Source organism: Scyliorhinus canicula, chromosome 17 (assembly GCF_902713615.1).
Source record: "Scyliorhinus canicula chromosome 17, sScyCan1.1, whole genome shotgun sequence".
NCBI lineage: Eukaryota > Metazoa > Chordata > Chondrichthyes > Carcharhiniformes > Scyliorhinidae > Scyliorhinus > Scyliorhinus canicula.
The window spans coordinates 51087850-51114330 of NC_052162.1; the positions used below are offsets into that span (position 1 = coordinate 51087850).

Genomic DNA, 26481 nt, shown 5'->3' on the forward strand with positions numbered 1-26481 from the left:
CAAAACTATCCAGAGGCTTCCATTATCTCTTAGAAGGATGTTGTAAAATTTAATAAAACAACAACAAGTTGAGGGAGGTGGTCTCATGAGTGATTAACACAGAGGGCCAATCCAGGGACAAGGGGAAATGACTTTAAACAGATGACCATCACCTTAGAGAAACCAATCAGGGTCTGATCATACACTGCACTAGCCATCAGTGACAGCACTGATCATGCACATAGGTTTTGGATTGGAAACAAGTTAAAAAGCACCAGCTTTGGGCTACCCAGCGTACTGAATGTGAAATTGAAGACTGCTCGTCAGGTGAAAGCAAAGGAACTGGAGGGCTTTGGTTGGGGTGGGGGAAAAGAAGGAGGGAAATAACTGATTACAGTTGTACCCACATTGATTAATTTCAATAAAGCAGAGTATTCTCACCTGTATTTGAGATGCATGCAGATCCATAGTAATGATGTGATCTGCCCCAGCCACAGACAGCATGTTAGCAACCAATTTTGCTGAAATTGGAGCTCGACTCTGAAAAAAACACCAATTTCACATTACAATAAAATCTCAGGATCTCATTGAAACTTACAGAATACTAGCCTAGATAGAGTGAATGGAGAGGATATTTCCAGTAGGAGAAACTAGAACCAGAGGGCACAGCCTCAGATTGAAGGGGTGATCCTTTAAACCAAGATTTCTTCAGCCAGAGGGTGGTGAATCTGTGGAACACTTTGCTGCAGAAGGCCAAGTCACTGAGTGTCTTTACAACAGAGATAAATAGGTTTTTGATTAACAAGGGGATTAGGGGAGAAGACAGGAGAACAAGGATGAGAAACACATCAGCCATAATTGAATGACGGAGCAGATTCAAATGGTCCGAATGGCCTAATTCTGCTTGTTTTTAAACTCACTTCTTGAAGTGTTTTGGGCGTCCACCATGAAATTGTTTTCGGCACTTTCTTCAGGAAGTTATTGTAGTCAAATTCAGATCTGCCCAACTCTTGAAATATCATTGTTTTACACTGTTGGCAAACTCACCAAGTTGCACCATTAGTGAATCATTAAAAAAACTATGTGCACTTTACTGTAAAAATAAAAACCCATTAATCGTCCTCATCACCTCTGCAGTCTTTCACATGATTAACTACATTATTCCCTGTCAAAGCCTCTCTTCCACTGTCTAACTCAACAGGGCAAATCATACTTTATTCCAGTCTTGGCTATCCAAACCCAGCCAGAGCACTGGCCAACGGCTTTTGCTCACCTGACATGGTTGCTTAGAAGTCTCAAAGGATCTACAATTTGGAACATTTAGCCCCTCAAGACCTACATTTGAATGAGATCATGCCTCATCGGTGACCCAACTTCCACCGTTGTCCATATTCTGTATGACCTCCGGTAGATTTCTGTTGGCCAGTCTCTTTTTCAAAATTAGCACATGACATGGTATCTATTGCCATTTGCCAAAAAGGAGCTTTAAACTTCTACCACCTTTCTGCAAAAAAATTTTTCTAATTCCACTCCGGAATGATTTGACTCTTTATAACTTGGGAGTACCTCAGGTGTGGTCTAACCCACAGTTTGCAGAGCTGACACTGGACCGTTACTCCCCTGTATTTCAATCCTTCCAATATAAAGACCAGCATTCCATTCGCCTTTTAAATTATTTTCTGTACCTGTTCATGGCTTTAAATATGAATTAGAGGCCACTCTGTCCCTTGTGCCCACTCTGCCATTCAATACCACTGATCTGCTTGTAACTTCACCCCCACATTCATTCCCACCTACCGATAACCAATTCACCTTTTCACCCCCTTGTTAATCAAAAATGTATCTAGCTCTGCCGTAAAAATATTCAAAGACTCAGGAAAGCTTCAGAAACGCACGACTGAAAAATAATTCTCACCCTAACAGTGACCTCAGTGGGTGCAAGGAGCAGAGTGGCCTACTGCCTCTAATTCATATGTAAAGCCATGAACAGGTACAGAAAATAATTTAAAAGACACATGGAATGCTGGCCTTTATATCGAAGGATTGAAATACAGGGGAGTAACGGTCCAGTCTCAGCTCTGCTATTGGTTAAACCACACCAGAGGTACTCCCCAAGTTAATGAGTAACCTCAGTTCTAGATTCTCTGACATTAGAATACATCCTCTCCACAATCACCATCAATACCCCTCAGGATCTTGGGTTATCAAGTCAACTCTTACTCTTATCTGAACTCTAGTGCATACAAACACAACCTCTCCAACCTTCCCTCATAAAACAATGCGCCCATTCCTGGAATTAGTCCAGTAAATACTCTGAATCACTTCAACGTATCCTTAGGGATACTGATACTGTACACAATATTCAGATATGGTCTCACCAAAGCCCTGAACAATGAAGTATAACCTCCCTACTTTTGTATTTGATTCCTCTCACAATAAAACAGTCCATTAGCTTTCCTAATTAATTGCTGTACCTATATACCAGCTTTTTGTGATTTGTGCACTAGAACATCCTATCCAGATTCCTCTACACATTTTAGTGCACCGCAGGTTTTTTTGGGCCTCCATGATTTCCAATTTTTCACCATTTAGAAAGTACCTTGTTCTGCATTTAGATCTAAAGTGGATGATCTTGTACTGCAATCCATTTAGTTTTGCCCATTGACTTTATATTGTTCTGCTTCCACCTACACAGCTCAAAATACCTAGCTTTGTAGCACCAGCAAATTTGGATACGTGGCTTTCTATCCCATCATCCTTGTTAATGATTATGAGGCGCCAACACATTCTTGCAGGACACCATTATTTACATCCAGCCAATTAGAAGTTCCCATTATCGTTACGCTGTCGCCAGTCAATTTACTACCAGATGGATAATTTTGTTTTCAATTACTAAACTTCAAGTTGAGCCAACAGTCTCTTAAGACAGACTTTATCAGATGGCTTTGGCAAGCCAATACAACCAACATCCACAGATGTTCCCTTGTCCACTACTTCAGCCACCTCTTCAAAATATTCAGATCTATTAGGCATGACCTACCTCTTACAAATCAACACTTGCTCTCTCTGTTCAGCTCAAAGAAGATATCCTCAATTATAGACTAGTAATTTCCCAAATAATTGGTTTATAGTTCTCTGGTTTCCCACTCCTCTTAGCAATTAGCAACTTCCAATTTAAAGGAATGGTTCCCAAATAGAGAACTTGGAAGATTATAGTTATGATTTCTGCAATGTTGCCTTTTTAAAATCCTAGGATGGAAGCCATCTGTTCCTGGGTACATGTCACTCCTTAGTGCCATGGATTAGATCCTTTGATCTTCCTCATGTAGTTCCTGCCCATGTTAGATTCTAAATGTATGCTGCTGACACCAGATACATCCACCACAAATATCACATCCTTATCCCCCACCACCACAGCTTGAATTCTGTTGCCCATCAGCTACACCAAGTCATGGACACTCTTCCTGTTGACCTACTTCTCATTTTCTCCTCAATAATCTTTGCACACAGAACAATAGGATATGGATTTTAGAATATTGATCCTACCTTGTCCTTCTTGTCTTGCCTGGCGTAAGGAAAGCATGGTATGACTGCAGTAACACGGCAGGCTGAGGCAATCTTGCAGGCATTAATCATGATGAGCAACTCCATCAAATTATCATTGATTTCTCCACAACCACTCTGTACAATGTAAACATCTTCACCTCGAACGCTTTCGCCAATCTCCACACTTGGGGGCAGGGAAAGGAAAGAAACATTGTGATTTTTTCCTTTTGTTATGCAATGCATCACAGACTGCAAGCAGTATATATGAAAGACTGTGCAGCACTAATGTTGGCACACTGACAGGAGGTTGGGGACCAAGACAACCAGGTCAAGTGTTGAATTGCAATCTCCAAAACCATCCATGCTTGCAAATCCAAGAAATGCCAACATGAGTACGTCTGTCACACAATTGGCTGAGCAATCAATATATTTAGCTGGATCATAATTCATATTTTGCTTTCATGATATTCCACAATTACAACCTCGCTTTGAACTTCCACCCATCTCTATCCCCCCCCCGGCGACCACTTTGGGCTAATGCACACTCTTCCTACTCCTTGATCTCATTTTCTACTGCTTGCTAACCTTCCAGAAATACATGCTAACTAGCATTGTGAATTGTTCCCTCTCACCAGGTACCTCATCTTTTAAGAATGTCCATAAACCACTAAGTGTTTTCCCCCAAACTAGCATTCCCATCCAAACTGTTATCAAAGAAAAGAGAAATATTGGGGGGGGGGGCTTAAAATCTACATCAGGGAGCAAAGTGCTGGAGATGACAATGCTGGAGGCAAGGAAAGAAGGCAAAGAGATAGCTGGGCTGGACAGAGATAGCAGGGCTGGACAAATGTGCCAGGAGGAAGAGGATTGTATGCTCAAAATTGGATTTGGGGAGGAGTTATGGATGACCTGCTGTTTATGGGTGAATGAAGAAATGAACTTTGGCCAAGGCAGTCTTGGAAAGTTGAAATCTAGAAGATAAGAGGTATCAAAAACAAACTCAGTCCGAGTTGCAGATCAACTCAGGATGAAGGTGGGGGGTAAACAATATTATGGAAGTGGAAGCCAGTCTAGAATTTCCTGGAATGAGACATAACCCTTGCATACTAAAATAAAGGGTTTGTGAACTAATTTATTTATTTATCTTTTTAAAACTCCACAACACTGCTGATCTGTGCTCTTCTCCAGAGCTACCCCAGGACCACTATCAGTGCTACAGGACCTGGAGGAAATAGGTGAGCTGCCTCAGGAAAACCAAAAATCTCCCCAGGTTATGCAGAAGAGGCCTAATTTCAAATGAGCCCTGGGTTCCCAGTTTTTAAAGACCTAGAATACAGACGGACTTGCACATTAGCAACACTTTAAAAACTCCCAAACTGATCTTATCCATGTGACCCACCTCTTTCTCCATCAACCTATTCCATACATTGCTGACCAAAGCTAGCCAGCCAAGTTATCTTCAAATTTTGTCCCTCGCTGCTATAAATTTGCCATCATCGGCTCCAAAACCAGCACATGACCCCAGTTTTTGTAATCCATCTCCAAATCCCTTTTCCTCACCAAGTCCTCAATAGTGCTGTCACCTCCCAAATTCATACCCACCTCTCCCCGAATCCCTCAAATCAGGATTCTAATACACAACAAAAACAGTTTTAATAAAAATAAAATTACATCCCACATCCCGTGACAGTGCCAAAAGTAAAAAATGATACCTCCCTGTCCTTGACCTGTCTGCAGCCATTGAAACAGCTAACCATACCAAACTATTCCAATATCTCACCGTCCAGCTGTGTGGACTGCTCTTATCTGGTTCCATTTTTGTCTATCTATACTTGGACCTGGACTGTCACTTATAATGGTTTCCCTTTCCGATTCTGCACCACTAACTGGGGTCCACCAATATGTTGCCCCTCATATGACATCACCCAAAGGCACAGCATTAGTTTTTACATATGCTGATGGTACCCACCTCTCCCTAACACTTCGCCTCCACTCCAATGTTGCTAACTTATTTTCAGATTACCCATGACATCCAGTCCTGTTAAGAGCAGAAATTTCCTCCTATATTGGAAAGACCGAAGTAGCTGTTTTAAGTCTTCACTCCAAACTCTGGTCCAAACACTAACCCCCTCTTCCCGGCAACAGTCCGAGATTAAACTAAACTGTTAGCAATCTTGGGTGTCACATTTAGCCCCACGGTTTTTAAAATCATGTGTGCGCCATCACCAATATCACTTATTTCCATCCAAGTAACATTTCCTGACTTAATTTCATCTTTACTCATCTTCCAATGAGACTACTTATTCCAACACACTCCTGGCTGGTCTCCCACATGCTACCCTCCATAAACTGGAGACCACCCAAAACTCTCCTTGGTGCAAGCGGCATCCCAATTCACCGATCACCCCTGTATTTGATGTCCTACACTGGCAGCCCATAGAGCACCTGGATTATAAAATTCTTATCCTAGTTTCCAAATTTCTCCATTTTCTGAAATCTCCTCCAGTCCAACAATCCATCAGGATATCTGCACTCATCTAATTCTAGCCTCTTCAGCTTCCCTGAATTTAGCCACTCCATATTTGTGGCCTTGATTTCAGTTGCTGAGGCACCAAGAACTGGAACTCCCCCCCCCCCCCCCCCCCCACTCACTTTCCTTCTTTAATCCACTCCTCAAAATTTACTTCTTTGGCCCTTTGACCCAATATTTTCTTATGTGGCTCATGTCATTTTCCCCAATAAAATGTTCCAATTAAGCACCTTAAAATACAGAATACAAATACACGTTGTTGTAATTTATATGTAGATCTCGATTGTTTACAACTAACCCTGCCTAATAGTTTGCAAGCAAGCTTTAGCTTAGCTAATTAATCTTGTGCACAAAATGCATATGACGACTGCACTCATTTAACTCATTTCAGTATGGAACATACTGCACACTGATCAGTGATCCCTTTTGTCCTTGCCAGTGTCAAGAACTCTACAGTTCAAGAGTGAGCAACTAACCTTCTCAAAGTTGCATTTTGTTGAAACCCTGGTGCCAGCATTGCAAATGCTACAGGTATGATGACGACAGCCATAGGCAATACTCTTATGCTTAATGTTACAATACAGTTATTTCAGAAGCATGCTGCAATGACCTTGGACTCTCAAGCAGCAAGAAAGAAAACTTGTAGTTTCTTTTAAAACGTCTATGGATCCCGTGATTGTTCTCAAAGGACTCAGACGTTTTGGAGGAAATAAGGTCCACGTGCCCTGGCAGTACTACCAACAGGAAGGAAGTCAGAAGCCATGTGGCCAGAGGATTGGAGGCTGAAGACTATCGACACAAAATGTAAACATAGAAGAGGAACACAGAATTTAAGGGGGGAAATAAATCTGTCACTGGAATAGATCTGTTTTTCAGCTTGGCTGAAAGCAGTGAGAGCTGGCTAAAACATTCTAAAATGCTGAAGGCTATGAGAGCTAGGTATTTTATCAGAAGAGGTCAATCCATGGACCAGAGTGTTGTTGGTTGTAGGTTGAAAAGGAAATCTGGAGAGCTACACCATCAGGTTGTCATGACCTACAAGAGTGTGGAATTGTGCTTTGGCGATGATCGGACCCATAAAGTGAAAGCTATTGGCAGATCGGACACATCCTACATGAAAAGAGTAGCATATTATGGAACTGGACAGAGACACAATGCTATAAAGACATTTTTGTAATCGACAATTTATAGTGAAATTAACCTATTTTTAAAAGTATCGTTTGTGCATTAATTCAAGTTTAATTCATATTGGTTTGGTTTTTGTTAAAAGTAAAAATTAGATGAAGTCAAATCTCGTTCATAATTTCTTCAATTGGGGCTCTTCACTCTTTTGGTTTATAGTAGTGATTAGTGATTATAATAGTGTGTATAAAGCACACTTTCCTTTTTGCCCAAAATGAAAGAATTACTGCCAACTTAAAAATCCATCCCTTAAAAAGGCTTTACAGTCTTCAGCTATTTCTGAACATTAAAGGAAAGAGGTGGGGGGGGGGGGGGGGGGGGGAAGAAAGCAAAATCCATGGGAAGATATTCTACACCAAAAAGCTATTTAGAAAGAAAAAGTATCACTTGTATACGGGGAAACCAATCAAGACTCTCAACCTGTAGACAATTACAAATAAATTAATTACCACATCTCCCAGCAAAGTCCAGAAATTTGTTGGAAATTGGCATTCAAATCATGACAGGCTGAACTATGAATTCAAAGATTAAGATAAAAGCAAATTACTGCGGATACTGGAATCTGAAAAAAAAGTCATCCAGACTTGAAACATTAGCTCACTTTTCTCTCCACTCGTGCTGTCAGACCTGCTGAGATTGTCCAGTATTTTCTGATTTTGTGTCAAAGATCAAGATCTAATAATACAAACCAATTAAAACAAAGTCATGGTCAGTATACCTGCATAGGGCCTGGCTTAGCACAGTGGGCTAAATAGCTGGCTTGTAATGCAGAACCAGGCCAGCAGCGTGGGTTCAATTCCCATACCGGCCTGGTATGGAACAGGATCTAGAACGTAGCGCCTAGGAGCTTTTCACAGTAACTTCATTGAAGCCTACTTGTGACAATAAGCGATTATTATTTGCTTGTGGGATTTCAAGATGACCTGACAATTGTCATTCCTAATTTTGACATTAAAGCCACTGGGAATGCGAATTAAAATCTGGTGTTCTTTCTGCTGAAGTTTTGGTTGTTAGAATGGCCATAAGAGGACAAATTTCAATTGAGCCATGCCAACATCTCAGAATAAACTCATTACAGCAATGAGAAAAAATTGAAGGAGTTGGCGGTTCAATGATTTCATTTGCGACTATCAACTAAAACAATCACAGCTTGGCCAGTCAGAGACAGACAATGGGCAGAGGACCTGCTGTGTAGAATTTGGAAAATCTTCTACAAGTGGAATTAAAGGCGACTCGAGTGGCTTCCGGTGTGCACCATGCAGTAAGTGGTCACACACAAGGCAGCTCCTGCCCAAGGTTACAGAAAAGAGATCTTTTTTAAGCAATACAGGGTGGAATTTTGATGAAAAGGTGTAGGTCAATGTTGGAGGAGTACTTTCCCCCAGGAATGGTATGTTTCTTGGTTACCAGACCCGCAGAAACAGTGAAAGATTTGGCTGAAGCTACAACAGAGACAAAAGCCTCCCAGCATGCAGATCCGGGGAAGGGTGAGCTTAAAGGCCTCAAGCTGACTTGAGGGCCTTTATGAAAGCTGAATTCTAGCAGCAGAGGGAACAACTGTGAAAAGATCTCACAAAGGCCATTGAAGAAGCGGTGACGGCTGACTTCCGGTGACGGCGGGCGGGAGGCAGCCGTGTGTTGGAGGGCTCCCATTCGGGAACAGCATTGTCAGGGATTGACGCCCGGTCCTAGGGGCAGCAAAGGCGGTGAAGGCCAGGAGAAAGTACAGGGAAGGGATATGTCGTGGTCCAGTAAGATAACGGCTGTGAAAACAGCTGAAAGTTCATTGGGAAGTAGAAAGGTCACCGCGGGGTCACCAAGGAAAATGGAGGCTGGAGCATCAGGGGAGGCCGCATTTCTTACGGCTGAAGAAATAACTAGGGTAATGGCTGCGGAATTTGAAAGGCAGTTTACAAAATACATGGAGACAATGAGGAAGGAGGTGAGGGAGATTTTGAGTGTGCTGGTGGAGGAGGTAATTTCCCCGGTGACGACGGCAGTGGCGAGTGCAGTGGCGGAGGTGCGCGAGCAAGGGGAGGCGCTGAAGGAAGTGGAGGAGACATTATTGCAACATGGTGATCAACCTACGTCGATGGGGAAGGAAAAACGGACGGTGTTGGAAATTAATATGGATCTGCGAGGAAAAATGGAAGACCTGGAGAACAGGTCCAGGCAACAGAATTTGAAGATTGTGGGGCCGCCCGAAGGAGTTGAAGGGCCGAGACCAACTTGAGTATTTTGCTGCGATGCTGGCGGACCTATTGGGGGAGGGGGTGGATCCCTCCCGATATGAACTGGATCGGGCTCATCGCTTGTGGAGGCCTGTACCAAAGGCGAGTGAGCCACCACGGGTAGTGACTCTGTGCTTCCGTAGGTACAGTGTGAAGGAGAAGGTCCTGTGCTGGGCCAAGCAGAAGCGGGTGGTGCAGTGGGCTGGAGCTGGTATACGTGCATACCAGGACTTTACGGTGGAGCTGGCGATGAGGCGGGCTGCTTTCAACCGGGTGAAGAGGGCACTGTACATTAGCAAGGTGCAGTGCGGCATTGTATATCCAGCAAAGCTGAGGGTGACTTACAAGCAAGGACTTTTATTTTGGAACTGCGGAGGAGTTTGCAAAGGCAGAAGGACTGTGGCAGAACTGAGAAATGGCCATGTGCCGATGTAACCTCATGACTGTATTTTCTTTTTTTTGTTCGTTTGTTTCACTGCGTGCGGGTGTATGGGCTAAAGGAGCCGGTGTTGTATATATTTGGACAAGGGAAGTGAAGGAATTACACTCGAAGTGAAGGAATTACACTCGAAGTGAAGGAATTACACTCGAAGTGAGGGCTCTTTGGGGTGTAGGTGGATATGCGGGGTTTGTGTGCTAAAAGGGGGATTTTTGGGCTTTCCTAGGGTCTGGCAAGGGGGAAAGGGACCCGGGCGGGGGCCTCCACGTTGGCCGGTCTGTGAACGGGAGTGAGGTGGGGGAGAGGGGCTGCGGCCATCAGAGTCTGGCAGAACAGGCTCCGAGTGGTCTAGCCGGGGTGGAAAGTTGGAGGGGAAGGAGTTTTACAAGAGGTAGTGGACAGGAGGAGTGGCGGGGGGGGGGGGGGGGTTTACAACTCGTGTATCATGTACGGTACTCTTTCAGAGGTTGGATGGCGTTGAGTGTGTGCGTGCGTGCGCGTGCGTGGTGGACTCTATGGTGACCATGGGCAGTCCCAGACTCCTTTTTTCTTTTTCTCCTTTGCTTTTTGTTTCCACCGTGGGAGGGTTTGTTTTCTTGGATGCATATCTTGACATGTGGGCCGTTGTTTGGGGTGGTGGGAGGATGGAATCGTTGCTATTGTTAAGGGGATTGATTTTGTATTTGTTACCGTTTACTGTTTGTGGGTGGGGTGAAATTTGAGGAAAATGTGAAAATGGAGAATTAAAACATTTATTAAAAAAAACTCTAGTTTCTTTTCCATATCATTTCAGATCTGAAGATTATTATTTTAATTTCACATTTGGTATTCTAATTATTTCCATACCAGAGATCTTATGGTATACAAATTAAATCTAATTTTAAGGAAATTCCTAGCATTCATCAATTCCAAAAAGTTTAGGATGATTTACCTGTAAGCAACTAAAACACCATAAGCAAAGCTTGGCCACAAGATTCTTCATTTCACCGTACTAAATCTAACTTTTGTAGTTCAAAGGAACTACATCGGAGTTAATAAAATTCTAGCAAATCAAAGTTCATGCCAAGATGCAGTTAGATAAGCAAACCGTCTGTACAAAGCAAGGCTGTGCATATATACTGAACTAATTGGGCAAATTCAGATGTTGGCCCTAAACTGTCTTCAGACCATAACATTAAGATTTTCTGAAAGGGTAGTCTTATACTGCAGTACTTGACATGCTAGACATTTTCTCCACAATAAGTGCTTTAATAGATCAAATTTTTTGTCTAAACACAAATGAATTTGCATTTAAACAGATACTCTCAACACAACAGTTCACAGCCAAAACAATTGTGAATTGTAGTTACTGCTGTTTGTAGGACCTTCAAAACAATGAGATCATTAACAAGTACCCAATTTTCCAATTAAGGGGCGATTTAGCATGGCCAATCCACTGCCCTGCACATGAGTTACGTGCAAACTCCACACGGTCTCCCGGGATCGAAGTAGGGTCCTCTGCGTCGTGAGGCACCAGTGCTAGCCAGCGTGCCACCACAGCACTGACAAGGCAGCACATCACTCATACAATGAAATATCAGCCTAGATTACACGTGCAAAAGTCTAATGAGACTAGAAATTTAGGGACCCATAAAAGTGTATTGGAGAAAACACTGCTGTGCTACCTACACTTCTTCCCTGTGTGCACACAATGTTCTCCTTACAACTGCTACAGAGCATATGTTCATGGTTTTTGCAAATTAGAGGTTAAACCACCCCCCCCCCCACCCCCCACATTATGCATCATCAGACCAGAAGGCTACAAAATGACTAATCAAAAGACGAGTGGTTATCCCCAAGTTTCATTTGAACAGTACAAGACCAATATCAGAAAGCAATATTGATGCATGGAGATGGCCAAATAAATTCAATCCACCATCCGTAGACTCGACAATATGTGGGAGAGGTGCTTGGAGGATTGAGTAGGTGGATTGTTTGGAAGTTGTGTCCCTCTGACGGCTGCACTTTTTACACACAATCCCAAAGTTCTTTGATGTTTTGTTCATTTTATCAGTCAGAAGCTGGGTCTCCCACGAATCAGTAGTATTTTTACCTCTGCAGGCTGATTGGAGGACATACCTAAGAGTTTCTACTTTCCTGGGAGCCTCTTACTATGACAGAGTTTAGAGTAGACCCTACTGTCACCAGAAACCAGTTTCTCTAATTATCAAAGATTTTGATCTCCTCTATCAAATCTCCCCATATTGTCATGTAACAAAGTATTTTGTTCCTGGTACCATCCTAATAAATCTACTCTGCACTCTAAAAGCCCTTGACACCTTTCCTAAAATGTGGTGCCCAGAATTGGACACAGTACTCCAGTTGTGACCTAATCAGCATTTTAGAATGGTTTGCCATTTCTAAATTTTGTTCTTTGGTTAGATATAGCAGATAGAGGAAAGAGTTTGATAAAACAGCTGGTTGACTCAAGTTTAAGGCACTATATAAACACAAGTTACTGTTTCTGAGCAGTGGCAGGAATGCTGTATGAATATTAACAAAAACATCATTTAAAAATAGTGATAGTAGTAATGTTAATAGGGACAGGATATGCAAGGTTATAATACCGTACTGGTATTAGTGAATTTACTATGGTATTTCTCGAAGAGGAAGAAACAGGAGTGACCTTTCATTTTCTACCATGCTTTCAAAAACGTACCCCCCTTTCCCCATAACATATACACCCATTATCACTGCCCGCCCATTATCACTTCCCAAATGACTTCATTCCTAGTGTATCCCCACTTCTTGCACTATTGCTTGGTTTACACTCTTCCTCCTTCTAGTTTTATGCAGGTCATCCTTAAGTGTGCCACGCACTCTGCTTTAGAAATTATAAGTTTGCCATCATCCTAAGTGTTAATCACTGATTTGGGGGGGGGGGGGGGGGGGGGGGGGGGGGTTGTGCTCTATTATGTCATTATGATGCAATCCAAGGTCAAATTAAGAGGAGTAAACATGATAGACATTGTGCCCAGAACGTGGTTATTTCTTTGGTGTACTATGTGGAAACAGATCGCAGCTCCAGGTGGGTAAATAATCAGTAGGCCTTTGAAATCAAACTATGGACTCTGAGCCTGGAAGTCAAACAAACAAGTAGGGTGGGTTTATTTCAAGGATTTTTTAAAAATAGCACTCAGTGGGGACTGCTGCGCTATTTAGCAAAAGCTACAAACCAAAAAATGTTTGGTAGGTTAGACACATATGGAGAGGGGAAGGCAAAACTAACAATCGAGGTTGACAAAAGACTAGGACTAATAGATTTCATGCCTAAAATGGATGCATGATCCGAGGGGATTAGTTTGCTTAAGAACAGCCAGAAGATTTTAAGTACTCAAAACGAACCAGCATTGTTACACACTTTGCACATGAGCACGAGAGGAGGTTCTTCCATATTTGATCAGATTTATTTATCGTCACATGTACTGAGATAGGGAAAAGTATTTTCGGTGTACAGTCCAGGCAGATCACTCCATACATGAATAGAACATATTATAAATACATAAACAGAAAATACACAATTGTACAGAAGCGTAGAAAGATCAGTTCAGTCCATAAGAGGGCCATTCAGAGTCTGGTAGCAGCTGTTTTTGAATCTATTGGTGCATATTCTCAAACTTTGAATCTTCTTTGATTTGATTTATTGTCACATGTACAGAAATATAGTGGAAAGTCTTTTTCTGCAGCCAATGATCCTACACAGTACGTACATAGTAGACGCAAGAATAATCAACAGAGAACTTTGACAACAGAGAACACTGACAAATGGTGCATCGACAAAACAGTGATTGCCTGATGGAAGCGAATAAGCCCGGTGCCGGGGGGTCTTTGATTGTGCTGCCTGCTTTCCCAAGGCAATGGGAGGTGTAGACAGAGCCAATGGATGGGAGGCGGGCTTACGTGTTGGACTGGGCGGTGTTCACAATTCTCTCGAGTTTCGTACGGTCTTGGGGATGAGCAGTTGCCATACCAAGCTGCGATGCAGTCAGATAGGATGCTTTCTATTGGTACGAGTCATTGTGGACATGCAGAATTTCTTTAACTTCCTGGGGACGTAAAGGCACTGTTGTGCTTTCTTGGTCATAATGTGACACAAGACAGATTGTTGGTGATGTTTACACCTAGGAACTTGAAGCAGTCAATCATCGCCACCATTAATTTAAAAAAAAAAATTTTTTTTATTGAAATCTTACAGAAAAAACAACAAACAATGAAAAGCAACAATAAAACACCATAATAACTAACACCCCCACGACCGTATCAACGCATGTATCAGCCCCCCCCCAAACCCAGTAAACAACAAGAGAACTTAAAAAATAAATTAAATAAAAATTAAATAAGCAAACAGTCAACGTTCCACCCCCCCCCCCCCCCCCCCGGGGTTCTTTAGGAAGGTTGCCACCGCCTAAAGAACCCTTGTACCGACCCTCTCAGGGCAAATTTGACCTTCTCCAGCTTGATAAATCCCGTCATGTCATTGATCCAGGTTTCCACGCTTGGGGGTCTCGCATCCTTCCACTGTAGCAAGATCCTCTGCCGGGCTACTAGGGATGCAAAGGCCAACACACCGGCCTCTTTCGCCTCCTGCACTCCCGGCTCCACCCCAACCCCGAAAATCGTGAGTCCCCAGCCTGGCTTGACCCTGGATCCTACCACCCTCGACACCGTCCTCGCCACCCCCTTCCAGAACTCCTCCAGTGCCGGGCATGCCCAGAACATATGGGCATGGTTCGCTGGACTCCCCGAACACCTGCCTTCACCCCCAAAGAACCTACTCATCCTAGACCCGGACATGTGGGCCCGGTGCAGCACCTTGAATTGGATGAGGCTAAGCCATGCACATGAGGAGGAAGAGTTAACCCTCTCCAGGGCATCAGCCCATGTCCCATCTTCGATCTGTTCCCCTAGTTCCCCCTCCCATTTAGCCTTTAGCTCCTCTACTGACGCCTCCTCCACCTCCTGCATTACCTTGTAGATATCAGATATCTTCCCATCCCCGACCCCCGAAAGCACCCTGTCACTCACCTCCCTCGTGGGAAGCAAAGGGAATCCCTCCACCTGCCGCCTAGCAAACGCCTTTACCTGCAGATACCTGAACATGTTCCCAGAGGGGAGCCCAAACTTCTCCAACCCCACCCAGGCTCGCAAACCTCCCATCAATGAACAGGTCCCTCAGCTGTCTATGCCCGCTCTGTGCCAATCCTGGAAACCCCCCATCAATGTTCCCCGGGACGAACCGATGGTTCCCCCTTAACGGAGCCTTCATCGAGCCCCCCACTTCCCCCAAATCTTGAGGGTAGCCGCCACCACCGGACTTGTGGGATACCTCGTAGGAGGGAGCGGCCACGGCGCCGTTACCAGGGCCCCCAAGCTTGTGCCTCCACAGGACGCCATCTCCAACCATTTCCATGCTGCCCCCTCTCCCTCCATCACCCACTTGCGCACCATCGACACATTGGCCACCAATAATACCCCGAGAGATAGGGTAACGCCAGCCCCCCACCAGCTCTACCCCGCTCCAAGACCCTCTTCACCCTCAGGGTCCCATGCGCCCAAACAAAGCTCACGATGCCGCTAGTCGCCCTCCTAAAAAAGGCCCTAGGGATAAAGATGGGCAAACACTGAAAAAGGAACAAGAACCTTGGGAGAACCGTCATTTTGACAGACTGACTGCACTCTATCCGCCAGCGATAACGGCACCATGTCCCACCTTTTGAATTCCTCCTCCATCTGCTCCACAAGCCTGGTAAAATTAAGCTTATGGAGTCCCCCAACTCCTGGCCACCTGCACCCCCAGGTATCTGAAACTCTTCACTGCCCTCTTAAAATTCCCTCCTTCTGATCACCCAGGTGTACTACAAATACCTCACTCTTGCCCAGATTTAACTTATAGCCCGAGAAGCTCCCAAACTCAGCCAACAACTCCATCACCCCCAGCATTCCCCCCTCTGGGTCCGCCACATACAACAGCAGGTCGTCCACATACAGCGATACCCAATGTTCTTCCCCACCCCGCACCAGGCCCCTCCACCTCCCCGACTCCCTCCGCACCAAAGCCAAAAGGTTCTATCGCCAGTGCAAAAAGCAAGGGGGACAGGGAGCACCCCTGCCTGGTCCCACGGTAGAGCCTGAAGTACTCTGATCTCCTTCCATTGGTAACTACACTCGCCATCGGGGCCTCGTAGAGCAACCTCGCCCATTTGATGAACCCCTCCCCGAATCCGAACCGCTCCAGCACCTCCCACAGGTACCCCCACTCAACTCTATCAAACGCCTTCTCTGCATCCAGCGCCACTACTATCTCCGCCTCCCCCTCCATCATAACAACATTTAACAATCTCCGCACATTCGTGTTAAGCTGTCTTCCCTTGACAAATCCTGTCTGATCCTTTTGTATCACCCCTGGCACACAGTCCTCTATCCTGGTGGCCAGGATCTTCGCCAGCAACTTAGCATCCACATTGAGGAGCGAGATTGGCCTGTATGATCCACACTGCAAGGGGTCCTTATCCCGCTTCAGGATCAGAGAGATCAGCGCCGCCCGTGACATCGTCGGGGGCAACCCCCCCCCAAATGCCTCATTGAAAGCTCGCACCAACAGGGGGCCCACCAGATCCGCATACTTTTTATAAAATTCCACCGGGAACCCATCCGGCCCCGGCGCCTTACCTGACTGCATTTGACCAATCCCCCTGACTAGCTCCTCCAACTCTATCGGTGCCCCCAGCCCCTTTGGGAAACGTAGCCTGCTCATGAAGCTCTCCATTTCCCCCCCCCCCCCCCACCACCACCACGTGGCACCGACCGGTACAGTTCCTCATAAAAGTCCCCAAAGACCCCGTTCACCTCTGCCCCCTTCTGCACCACATTCCCAACCTTATCCTTCACTCCACCAATTTCCCTAGCCGCATCTCGCCTGCGGAGCTGATGCGCCAACATCCTGCTCGCCTTCTCCCCATACTCATATACCGCGCCTTGCGCCCTCCTCCACTGTGTCCCTGCCTTTCTGGTGGTCAGCAAGTCGAACTTGGCCTGCAAACTACGCCGTTCCCCCAGCAACCCCTCCTCCAGGGCCTCCGCGTACCTCCTATCCACGTCCAGGAGCTCCCCCACCAGTCTCTCCCTCTCCCTATGGGCCCGGATGGAAATCAGCTCCCCCCGGATCACTGCTTTCAGAGCCTCCCAGACCATCCCCACCCGGACCTCCCCCGTGTCGTTGGTCTCAAGATACCCCTCAATACTTCCCCGGACTCTCCTACACACCACCTCATCAGCCAGCATCCCCACATCCAAGCGCCACAACGGACGCTGGTCCCGTGCCTCCCCCATCTCCAGATCGACCCAGTGCGGAGCATGGTCTGAAATTGCTATGGCTGAATACTCGGCATCCTGCACCTTCGGGATCAATCCCCTGCTCAGGACAAAAAAAATCTATTCGGGAGTAAACCCTATGTACATGGGAGAAAAAGGAATACGCGCCCTCGGCCTCCCAAACCTCCAGGGATCCACCCCCCCCCCCCCCAAAATCTGGTCCATAAACCCCCTCAGCACCTTGGCCGCCGCCGGCCTCGTACCCGTCCTAGAACTGGACCGGTCCACTGGGGGATCTAGCACCGTGTTAAAGTCTCCCCCCATGATCAGGCCCCCTGCCTCCAGGTCCGGAATGCGGCCCAACATGCGCCTCAAAGCCAGCATCATCCCAATTCGGGGCATACACATTAACCAGCACCACCTTCTCTCCCTGCAGCTAACCCTTCACCATAATATATCTGCCCTCCTTGTCCGCCACCATCTCAGACGCCACCCTCTTCCCCACCAGAATCGCCTTCCCCCAGTTCTTTGCGTCTAATCCGGAGTGGAAAACCTGTCCCACCCACCCCTTCCTCAGACGAACCTGGTCCGCCACCTTCAAGTGGGTCTCCTGGAGCATAGCCACGTCCGCCTTCAGCCCCTTCAAAAGAGAAAATACCCTAGCCCTCTTAACTGGCCCATTCAGCCCCCTCACGTTCCAGGTGATCAGCCAGATCAGAGGGCACCCCTCCCCCGCCGACTAGCCATAGCTCATCGACTGCTCGCCCCAGGCCAGCTCACCCTGCCCCACCCATCCCCCATGACGATACCGCCTCCCCTCTACCCCTCCGGCCCACACCAGCTCTCTCCTGGCCCTTCCAGCAGCAACCCGGTATACCTCTTTTTCCTCGCCCCCCCCAGGCTAGGACCCCTCCTAGCCGCGACGCACCCTCCATGGTACTTCCATGAATCAGCTGACTTCTGCTGACCCCGGCAACTCCCGCCAAAACCCAGCCCCTCTCGACATGGGGTCAACCCCCCTACTGCCACACCTCCTTGGCACCGCTTCAGCGTGGGAAAAAACTAGTGGAGGCCACGTCCCCACCGCCAGCTCCAACCCCCTGCCCCGCAGAGCGGGAAACCAGAGGAAAGCCCGCACTTTCACACTGCCGCACCCCACCCATCTGACGCAGCTCCCCAAATTCCAGCTCCACCCCATCCCCCAGCCCCATACAGAAGAGAAAATAAAAAACAAACCCACCAACATTCCCCAAATAACCCAAAACCATACCCAACAGACCCACCCGGAAACAGAGCAAAAACCAGCATAGAAAACACATGTCAAAATTACAAAAACAGCAACAGCAAAAACCGAAGTGCACCGGACCCCGCAGCCCCCAGACCCTAGTTCGAGTCCAGCCTGTACAAAGGCCCACGCCTCCTCCGGGGACTCGAAGTAGTGGTGCTGGTCCTTATATGTCACCCAGACGAGCAGGCTGCAGCATTCCAAATTTGACCCGCTTGGCATGCAGCACCGCCTTCGTCCGGTTAAACCCGGCCCGCCGCTTAGCCACCTCCGCACTCAGTCCTGGTAGATTCGCACAACCGAATTCTCCCACTTGCTGATCCTCTCTTTCTTGCACAGCACACACTCCCGGTCACTGAATCGATGGAACCGCACCAGCACCGCCCGCGGGGGTTCATTCGTCTTGGGCCGCCTGGCCAGCACTCTGTGGGCTCCCTCAAGCTCCAGGGGCAAATGGAAGGACCTCGCTCCCATCAACGAGCTCAGCATCGTGGTCACATAAGACGGAAGATCTGACCCCTCCAGCCCCTCGATCCTCAAATTCTTTCGCCTCGTGCGAAAGTCCAGCTCCTCAAAGCGGTCTTGCCACTTTTTGTGAAGTGCCTCGTGAAACTCCACCTTCCCCACGAGGACCACGGCCTCCTCCTCCCACTCAGCGACCTGTCGCTGCAACTCCTGAATGGCCACCCCCTGGGCTGTCTCATCGCCACCATTTATACAGACAGGGGCTTGCGCTTCCTGAAATCGATGGCTAGCTCCCTTATTTTGTTGAGGGGAGATTGTTGCACCATGCAAGTTCTATATCTCCCTCCTGTATTCTTGGACTCGTGTTGTTTGTGATCCAACCCTCTACGGTCGTGTCATCAGCAAACCTGTAGATGGAGTTGGAGCTGAATTGTCCCACGCAGTCATCATGTATAGGGAGTATAGTAGGGGGCCAAGTGCACAGCTTTGCAGGGCCCCGATATTGAAGACTATCATGGAGGAGGTGCCATTGTTTATCCTTACTGATTGTGGTCTATCGGTCAGAAAGTTGAGGATCCAGTTGCAGAGAGGGATGCAGAGTCCTCGGTTTTGGAGTTTGGGTTATGACCTTGGCTGAGATTATGGTGTTGAAGGCACAGCTGTAGTCAATGAACACTTATGTAGGTGTTTGTGTTGTCGAGATGCTCCAGGGATGAATGTAGGGCCAGTGATGGTAGGTGAATTGCAGTGGATCAAGATAATATGGAAGGTTGGAGGTGACATGTCTCATGACTAACCTCTTGAAGCACTACATAATACATGTCAGGGACACCGGGTAGTAGTCATGGAGATATGTTGCCTGGTTCTACAATAATTTTCAAACTTTCCTGATGGGAGGGCTTCCCACAGGCCTCTTATCCAAATACTTAAGCAATAGATTCCGTGATATTAATACAGAAAGTTTCAACAGATCAGATTTAAGCTCAGCAGTCCTGTCACATCCACCCCAGAATGATGCTGCCCAATTAAAACTCACTATATCATGAGGCTTCACAAATACTATCCCCATCCTCAATGATGGGAGAGCCGAGCCCATTGGTATATAGGAAAGACTGAAGCATGCGTAACAATCTTCAGCCAGAAGTGCCCAAATGGATGAACCACCTAGGACTCCTCGGTCCCACGTCCGGTGTGGGCCATGGAGTAAGTGGTCACACACAAGGCAGCTCCTGCCCAAGGTTACAGAAAAGAGCTCTTTTTAATCAATGCAGGGGGAAATTTTGATGAAAATATGTAGGTGGAGGAGTACTTTCCCCCCCAGGAATGGTATGTCTCTTGGTTACCACACCCAGCAGAAACAGTGAAAGATTTGGCTGGAGCTGCAGCATAGACAAAAGCCTCTTCCAGCATGCAGGCAGGGGGAGGACAAGCTTAAAGGCTTCAAGCTGACTTGAGGGCCTTTATTAAAACTGAATTCTAGCAGCAGAGGGAACAACTGTGAAAAGATCTCGCCAAGGTCATTGAAGAAGTGGTGACGAGACTTCCGGTGGCGGCCATGGTGGAGTAGATCACGCATTTGGCAGCTCCCGTCTGGAACGGACTCTCGGACCTTTTTCAGGTGTTTTCACAGACTTTTTGGAGCAGATTGGTGAAGCGAACATTGCCAAAAGGATTCCCTCTGTTGTATGGATAGCTGGACCAGGAGTGGCCGGGTGAAGCGTTTAAGTTCCAACAGACAGAAGCGTGTGGAGCAGGTGCCAAGGCACAGCATGGCGGCCGATATAGACCAGGGTGCATGGGCACAGTAGCAACAGGAGTTCCTTAGGGGCTGCTTTACCGATCTTAAAAAGGATATGCTGGCCCCGATGAAGGCATCAATAGACCAAATGATCGCAACTCAGGCGACACAAGGGAAAGCGATTAAGGAGATGGAGAAAAAGCTATCCGACCATGAGGACGAGTTGGTTGCATTGGTCCTTAAGGTGGAGGCGCAGGATGACCTGAGAGAGACGAGGGGGGGAGGGGATGTTTATTCCCTTGACCCCTGGAGCTGAACGGGGCGCACAGAGCTCTCGCAAGGAAGCCCAGGGCAAATGAGCCGCCAAGGGCCATGGTGGTGAGATTTCATCGCTCCTCGGACAAGGAACTTGTCTTGCCGGGGAAAAAAAAGAACGGATCAGCAGGTGGGAGAACAGCGTAATACGTATCTAACAGGACCTGGGTGCAGAGCTGGCCAAGAGGTGTGTTGGATTCAACCAGGTGAAGGCGACGTTCAGCAAGGGCATGAAATTTGTGATGCTAGCGAGGCTATGGGTCACGTGCAAGAAACGGCATCACTATTTTGAGATGCCAGACGAGGAGTGGTCATTCGTCAAACAAGAAAAGCTGGACTTGAATTAAAGGACAGCTAAGCTTTGGTGGAAAGGCGGCGGGGCTGGGTAACACTGTCCAGTTTTTAAATACAAGATCATATACAATGTTGGCTGCGTGCAAGGGCTGTGGTGGTGGCTGGAGGGTGCAGGCTGGAGGGTGCAGTGTTTTCAGCAAAGTTGAGATACGGAGGTGTGGGGGGAGGGGGGGGAAGGCTGTACTCGGTGCGAATTTTCGGGAAGTTGGAGCCTTGGTTCAACAAGTGTCTCCTCACAGGGCAATGTTAGTGTCTTCTGTTTATTTTTCATTTCATATTAATATTTACTCACAGGGACTGGAGAGGTAGTTTAATAGGTTTATTCATGTGGGGAGAAGGGTCCGGACAATGAGGCGACAGTCTGATCGGCGCCAGGGGCGGGAGCTGCCAAGGTCAGCATGGGTCAGCTGACTCTTGGGAGTGTAGCTGGAGGTGAGCAAGTGCCCAGCTGGTGCTCGGCAGGAGGTTTTGGGTCATGGGGCTGTTTGGGGTGGGGGAAATGCTGCTTTGCTGACAGAGGTGGTATCATTTTCGGGGTACCAATTGAGGGTCGGGGCAACAGCTCCCTGTGAGGGCGCTCAAGGAAGCGAAGGGCGTGGGCTCGAGATTAGCCAAGAAAGGGCGATGGCTAGTCGGCGCGGGGTGGGGGTTTAAGCCCCCCGTCCAGGCTGATCACATGGAATGTGAGGGGTATGAATAGGCCAGTCAAAAGAGCACACGTGTTCGCGCATCCAAAGGGGTTAAAGGCAATCATAGCAATGCTTCAGGAGACACATTTAAAGCTCGCAGATCACATGAGATTGAGAAAGGGATGGGTAAGCTAGGTGTTCCATTCAGGGCTGGATTCGAAGACCAAGGGGGTAGCGGGGGGGAGAAGAGAGAGACTTTGACACAGTCATTGACCCCGAGCTGGACCAGTCGAAGTCCAGGACAGGGAAACGACTGGCAGTGGCTAAGGAACTGAAGGGTTTTCTGGAGCAAATGGAGGGAGGGGGGAGATCCCCACTTCATTGCCCACTCTGCTAGGTTACCCAAATCCTTCTGCAGCCCCTTACTTTCCCAATACAACCTGTCCCTCTACAGATCTTTGCATAATCTGCAAATTTAGTAACAGTACCTTCAGTTCCTTCTTCTAGATCATTAATAGCACTGCTGCCTACAGCGCTGAGGACCTGGGTTCGATCCCAGCCCACTGTCCGTGTGTAGGTTGCACATTCTCCATGTCTGAACATAGAACATACAGTACAGGAGACCATTAGGCCCATTGAGTCTGTACCGACCCATTTAAGCCCTCACTTCCACCCTAACCCTGTAACCCAATAATCCTTCCTAACCTTTTTGGTCACCAAGGGCAATTTATCATTGCCAATCCACCTAACCTGCACGTCTTTGGACTGTTTCACCCCCACAACCCAAAGATGCACAGGTTATGTGGATTAACGACAACAGATTTCCCCTTTCGGGAAAATAAAATCTTAGTCCATCTCTGTCATCACCCAGGGAGCACTGGATTTGGGTATCACACCTCTCCCCTTTATACCTTGAATGCACAGGAGTCCTTTCTTTAAAGGCTGCACACTGCTTAGGTCCGAATTTGTCCACTAATCTCTAATTTCACTGTATCTGGGTCAGATCCATTCTCACCCCATTGAAGTTAGTTCTCCAATTCATTACTCTTTTTCAAACCTAAAATCTTATAATAGTGATCACTGTCCCCCAATTCATCGAATTTACAGTGCAGGCGGGCGTTCAGACAATCAAGACTGCATCCTATCCACGTAACCCCACATAACCGTAGCCAATCCACCCAACCTGCACATCTTTGGAAACCAAAGGAAACACACACAGACATGGAAGAAAGTGCAAACTCTAGTTACCCAAGGTTAGAATTGAACTCGGGTCCTTGGAGCTATGTGGTAGCACTACTAACCATTCTGCAGACATTTTGGTGATTTTGTCCTGCAGTTTCTGGAACTTCAGACTTGGAGGCGAGAGCTCAGGCCCACAATTCCACTTCAATAGATTTGAAGTGTACCACTGAAATTTAGTCCAAAACATGCAACTTCGACATAATGCTGCAAACTTTCTGGACGTAGCCATTGCCGTAACTCATCAGCGTTGCTAACGCTGTCGCGTTACTATTCAAAATAGTAAAATTGATTGCGAGACTAAAAATCTACCGAAAGCGAGATAGGGGAGATCTGGAAAAGTATTTTCCACCGAAAGTGACACTGGGAAGTGAAAAGGTGGGCTGACATAAGGGAACAATTCTATAACTGCAAGTTATTAAAAGCAGGCCCCTTCATGGTTCTAACCGTTTCTCTCAACTCCCAAGACAAGCGGCAACATGGTCCATTGCCGCCAGAGCATGGCCGGCTGGGCACTGTAGTTTTCCCACGGCGGGCGGCCCGCTCAGCTGGCGACAACGAAGTGGCGGGAGGAACTACAAATCCCGGCGCCCCCTGCGTGCACACGCGCGCACCTGCACCGCCAAGGCCGCAGCAAACGAACGACTTCAACCAGCAAACCCAACTCCGTGCCCATACTCAAGGCAGTACTCCTCGCCCTTCCATTCTCCCCCTGCGGCTTGCTCCTCCGCGCCAAGCACTCACCAGGTCTCCTGATTACTAAATTTCTTCGTGACCACCTTGCCGAGCTCGAGCCCCAGGCGATCGGCGATCTTCTGCGATAAATCCTGGTGAGAGCTGCCGCTGAAAATCTTGATATTGGGCATGCTTCCGATTTTCCTTATAAAAAGATATAAATTATAATAAATTAAAACAGCTCAATTTTGAGGGGAAAGAGGATAAGTGATTGTAACGACGTGTGGGTGGCTCTCTGGCTTCTAAAGCTGACCTGACGCCACCATCTTTGGAGAGCGGGTGGGCAAGCGCGCGTGATCCCTTCATCACGACGGGTCGACCCCCCCTCCGCGTCAGCAGGTTGCTGATTGGTCCTGGACTCTGTCAATCACACGAGACCTTGTTCCTGACTGGTCAGTGGAACAGGCGGTACCTGGCAGCGGTCCTGGTCGCCCTGTCAGTCAATTGAGGTTTTTATTTTCAGCCAGTTCAAAGCAGCACTTTGTTAATTGGGCCACAACCAAACTGGTGATTATTTCCTTCAGGTCGTGAAAGCGATGAATCGTTGAGAATTGGTTCGAAGATTAAAAACGCCTCGGGCTGTGTCTGACATGAAATTGTATATGATGATAATTATCACCTATAATGACAGTGGTGAAGTGTGGTGGAAGAAATTGGCCTTGATTGCATTTTATGTAATGTCAAATCTGAATTGTTATGTAATGTGTCTTTGCAAATTTTTATGAATAAAGTATTTTTTTGGAAATGAACGGTTGTTGGCTCCAGGGTAACACTCCTGGTAATACCAGATTGAAAGTATATAAATAAATCAGTAAGGGAACACTGCTCTGCCCCCGTGTAGGCCACCAAAAACAAAGCAAAACTACCTCCCTTTCAGAACGAGGGAACAAGCAGTTTAATGTTTTTTAGAAAAAAGTTACACACATAGAACAGTACAGCACATAAAACATCAGCCAATATTTTGCACTCAGTAGCAAAGGAAGGAGGCTTGCTATTCACCTCAAAGTTAACCAGAGTTTTAGTGGGTGTTTGGGGTTTGTGAATAGCCTGTCCAACCAATCAGGTCAAAGAATTCTCATAGAGCAACAGCAAGAAGTGAAAAGGCAGGATATTTAAATAATTGTATAGAAAGCAAAATTAGTTTAATTTTCAATCTAAATCAATTATTTAGTGCTGATCCCATCATTGGAAGCATGTTTGGAGGAACACGGATTTCTGATAGTCAGTTGAGGATGCCAGTAGCTGTGGAGAGTTTTATTGAGTAATAATGGAGATGCTGATGCTGTTATTGCTATCACAAATTCGGGGCCAATATTATTCTCAGTGTCTCAGTATACACTCGTGTCTCTGCAGTGCCCGTCAATCACAGAAACTTCCAAGTACTGTGTAGTCCTCCTTTGTAACAAGTTTTGTTGTCCAATACCTAAACCATAATTTCTAACGTAAAACTAATGTGTCCAACAAGTTCCCTAAAGTTCAGTCACAAGTCGCACCTTTGCCAGAAGGCTGTGAATTCAAGTCTACTCAGTGAATTGAATACACAGTGCAGTACTGAATGATATGGACAAGTGAGACTGCTCTGCCCTCAGGTAGATGTAAAAGATAACACAGCAGGGGAGTTATCCCTGTCTCCTGGCTAATATTTACCCTTCTACCAATCTAAATTGGATACAAATACATAAGCAAAATATTGCAGATGCTGGTAATCTGAAATTAACACAGAAAATTCTGTTAATACTGAGTAGGCCTGGCAGCATCTGTGGAGGGAGAAACAGAGGCTGGGATTTTTCAGCCCCCTCCTGCAGTGGGCTTTCCAGCAGCAGTAGCAGCTCACCATTGACCACTGGCTAATGTTTCAGGTCATGGTCTTCCAGCAGAACTTGAGTTCATGATTGGGTGGAATTTTGCCCCCAAAATGGCAGTGTCAGGAAATATATTTAAATTAATGAAAATCAGATTGTGGCCCGACTGATCACATCACCGGGGTGGGGGGGAGACAGAGAACATTGCAATCGGAGATCTTGCCAGCGTAAATTCCTTTATGACCCTCTTGCAAGCGCTAACGGCCAAAATGGGATGTGCACGCGCCTGAAAAATCGCACCTATTAACTCTTTCTCCAAAGGTGCTGCCAGATCTACTCAGTATTTCCAACATCTTCTGTATTTATTTTTAATTAAATCAGATGATCTAGCCATTGCTGTTTATGAGAGCTTTCTGGCCTCAAAATTTGGGGGCAGTGGAGGAGACACAGGGGGGAAGTGGGGGCTCGGTGGAGGCCCCGCTGTGGGGGAACCACCGGTTTGTCCCAGGGAACATGAATGGCGGGTTCCTGGGGTGGCACAGGGCGGGCATTAGAAAGTTGGGAGACCTGTTTATTGACGGGAGGTTCGCGAGCCTTGGTGAACTGGAGGAGAAGTTTGAGCTCCCCCCGGGGAATATGTTCAGGTACCTTCAGGTCAAGGC

At 46.9% G+C, this 26481-nt stretch overlaps 1 protein-coding gene across 1 annotated transcript in view; it reads right to left on the reverse strand.

Moving 5' to 3' along the window:
- Positions 1 to 24376, reverse strand: part of LOC119951289 (ribose-phosphate pyrophosphokinase 1) — a 64847-nt gene extending 40471 nt beyond the window's left edge. Inside the window, exons 1-4 of the mRNA XM_038774342.1 lie at positions 24271 to 24376; positions 24027 to 24161; positions 3526 to 3709; positions 421 to 519 (exon numbers count right to left, since the gene is read on the reverse strand). Coding sequence (XP_038630270.1) covers positions 421 to 519; positions 3526 to 3709; positions 24027 to 24161; positions 24271 to 24323 — 471 coding nt within the window. The 5' untranslated portion in view covers positions 24324 to 24376. The remainder of the gene's footprint in view (positions 1 to 420; positions 520 to 3525; positions 3710 to 24026; positions 24162 to 24270) is intronic.
- Between the last annotated feature and the right edge of the window lie 2105 nt (positions 24377 to 26481).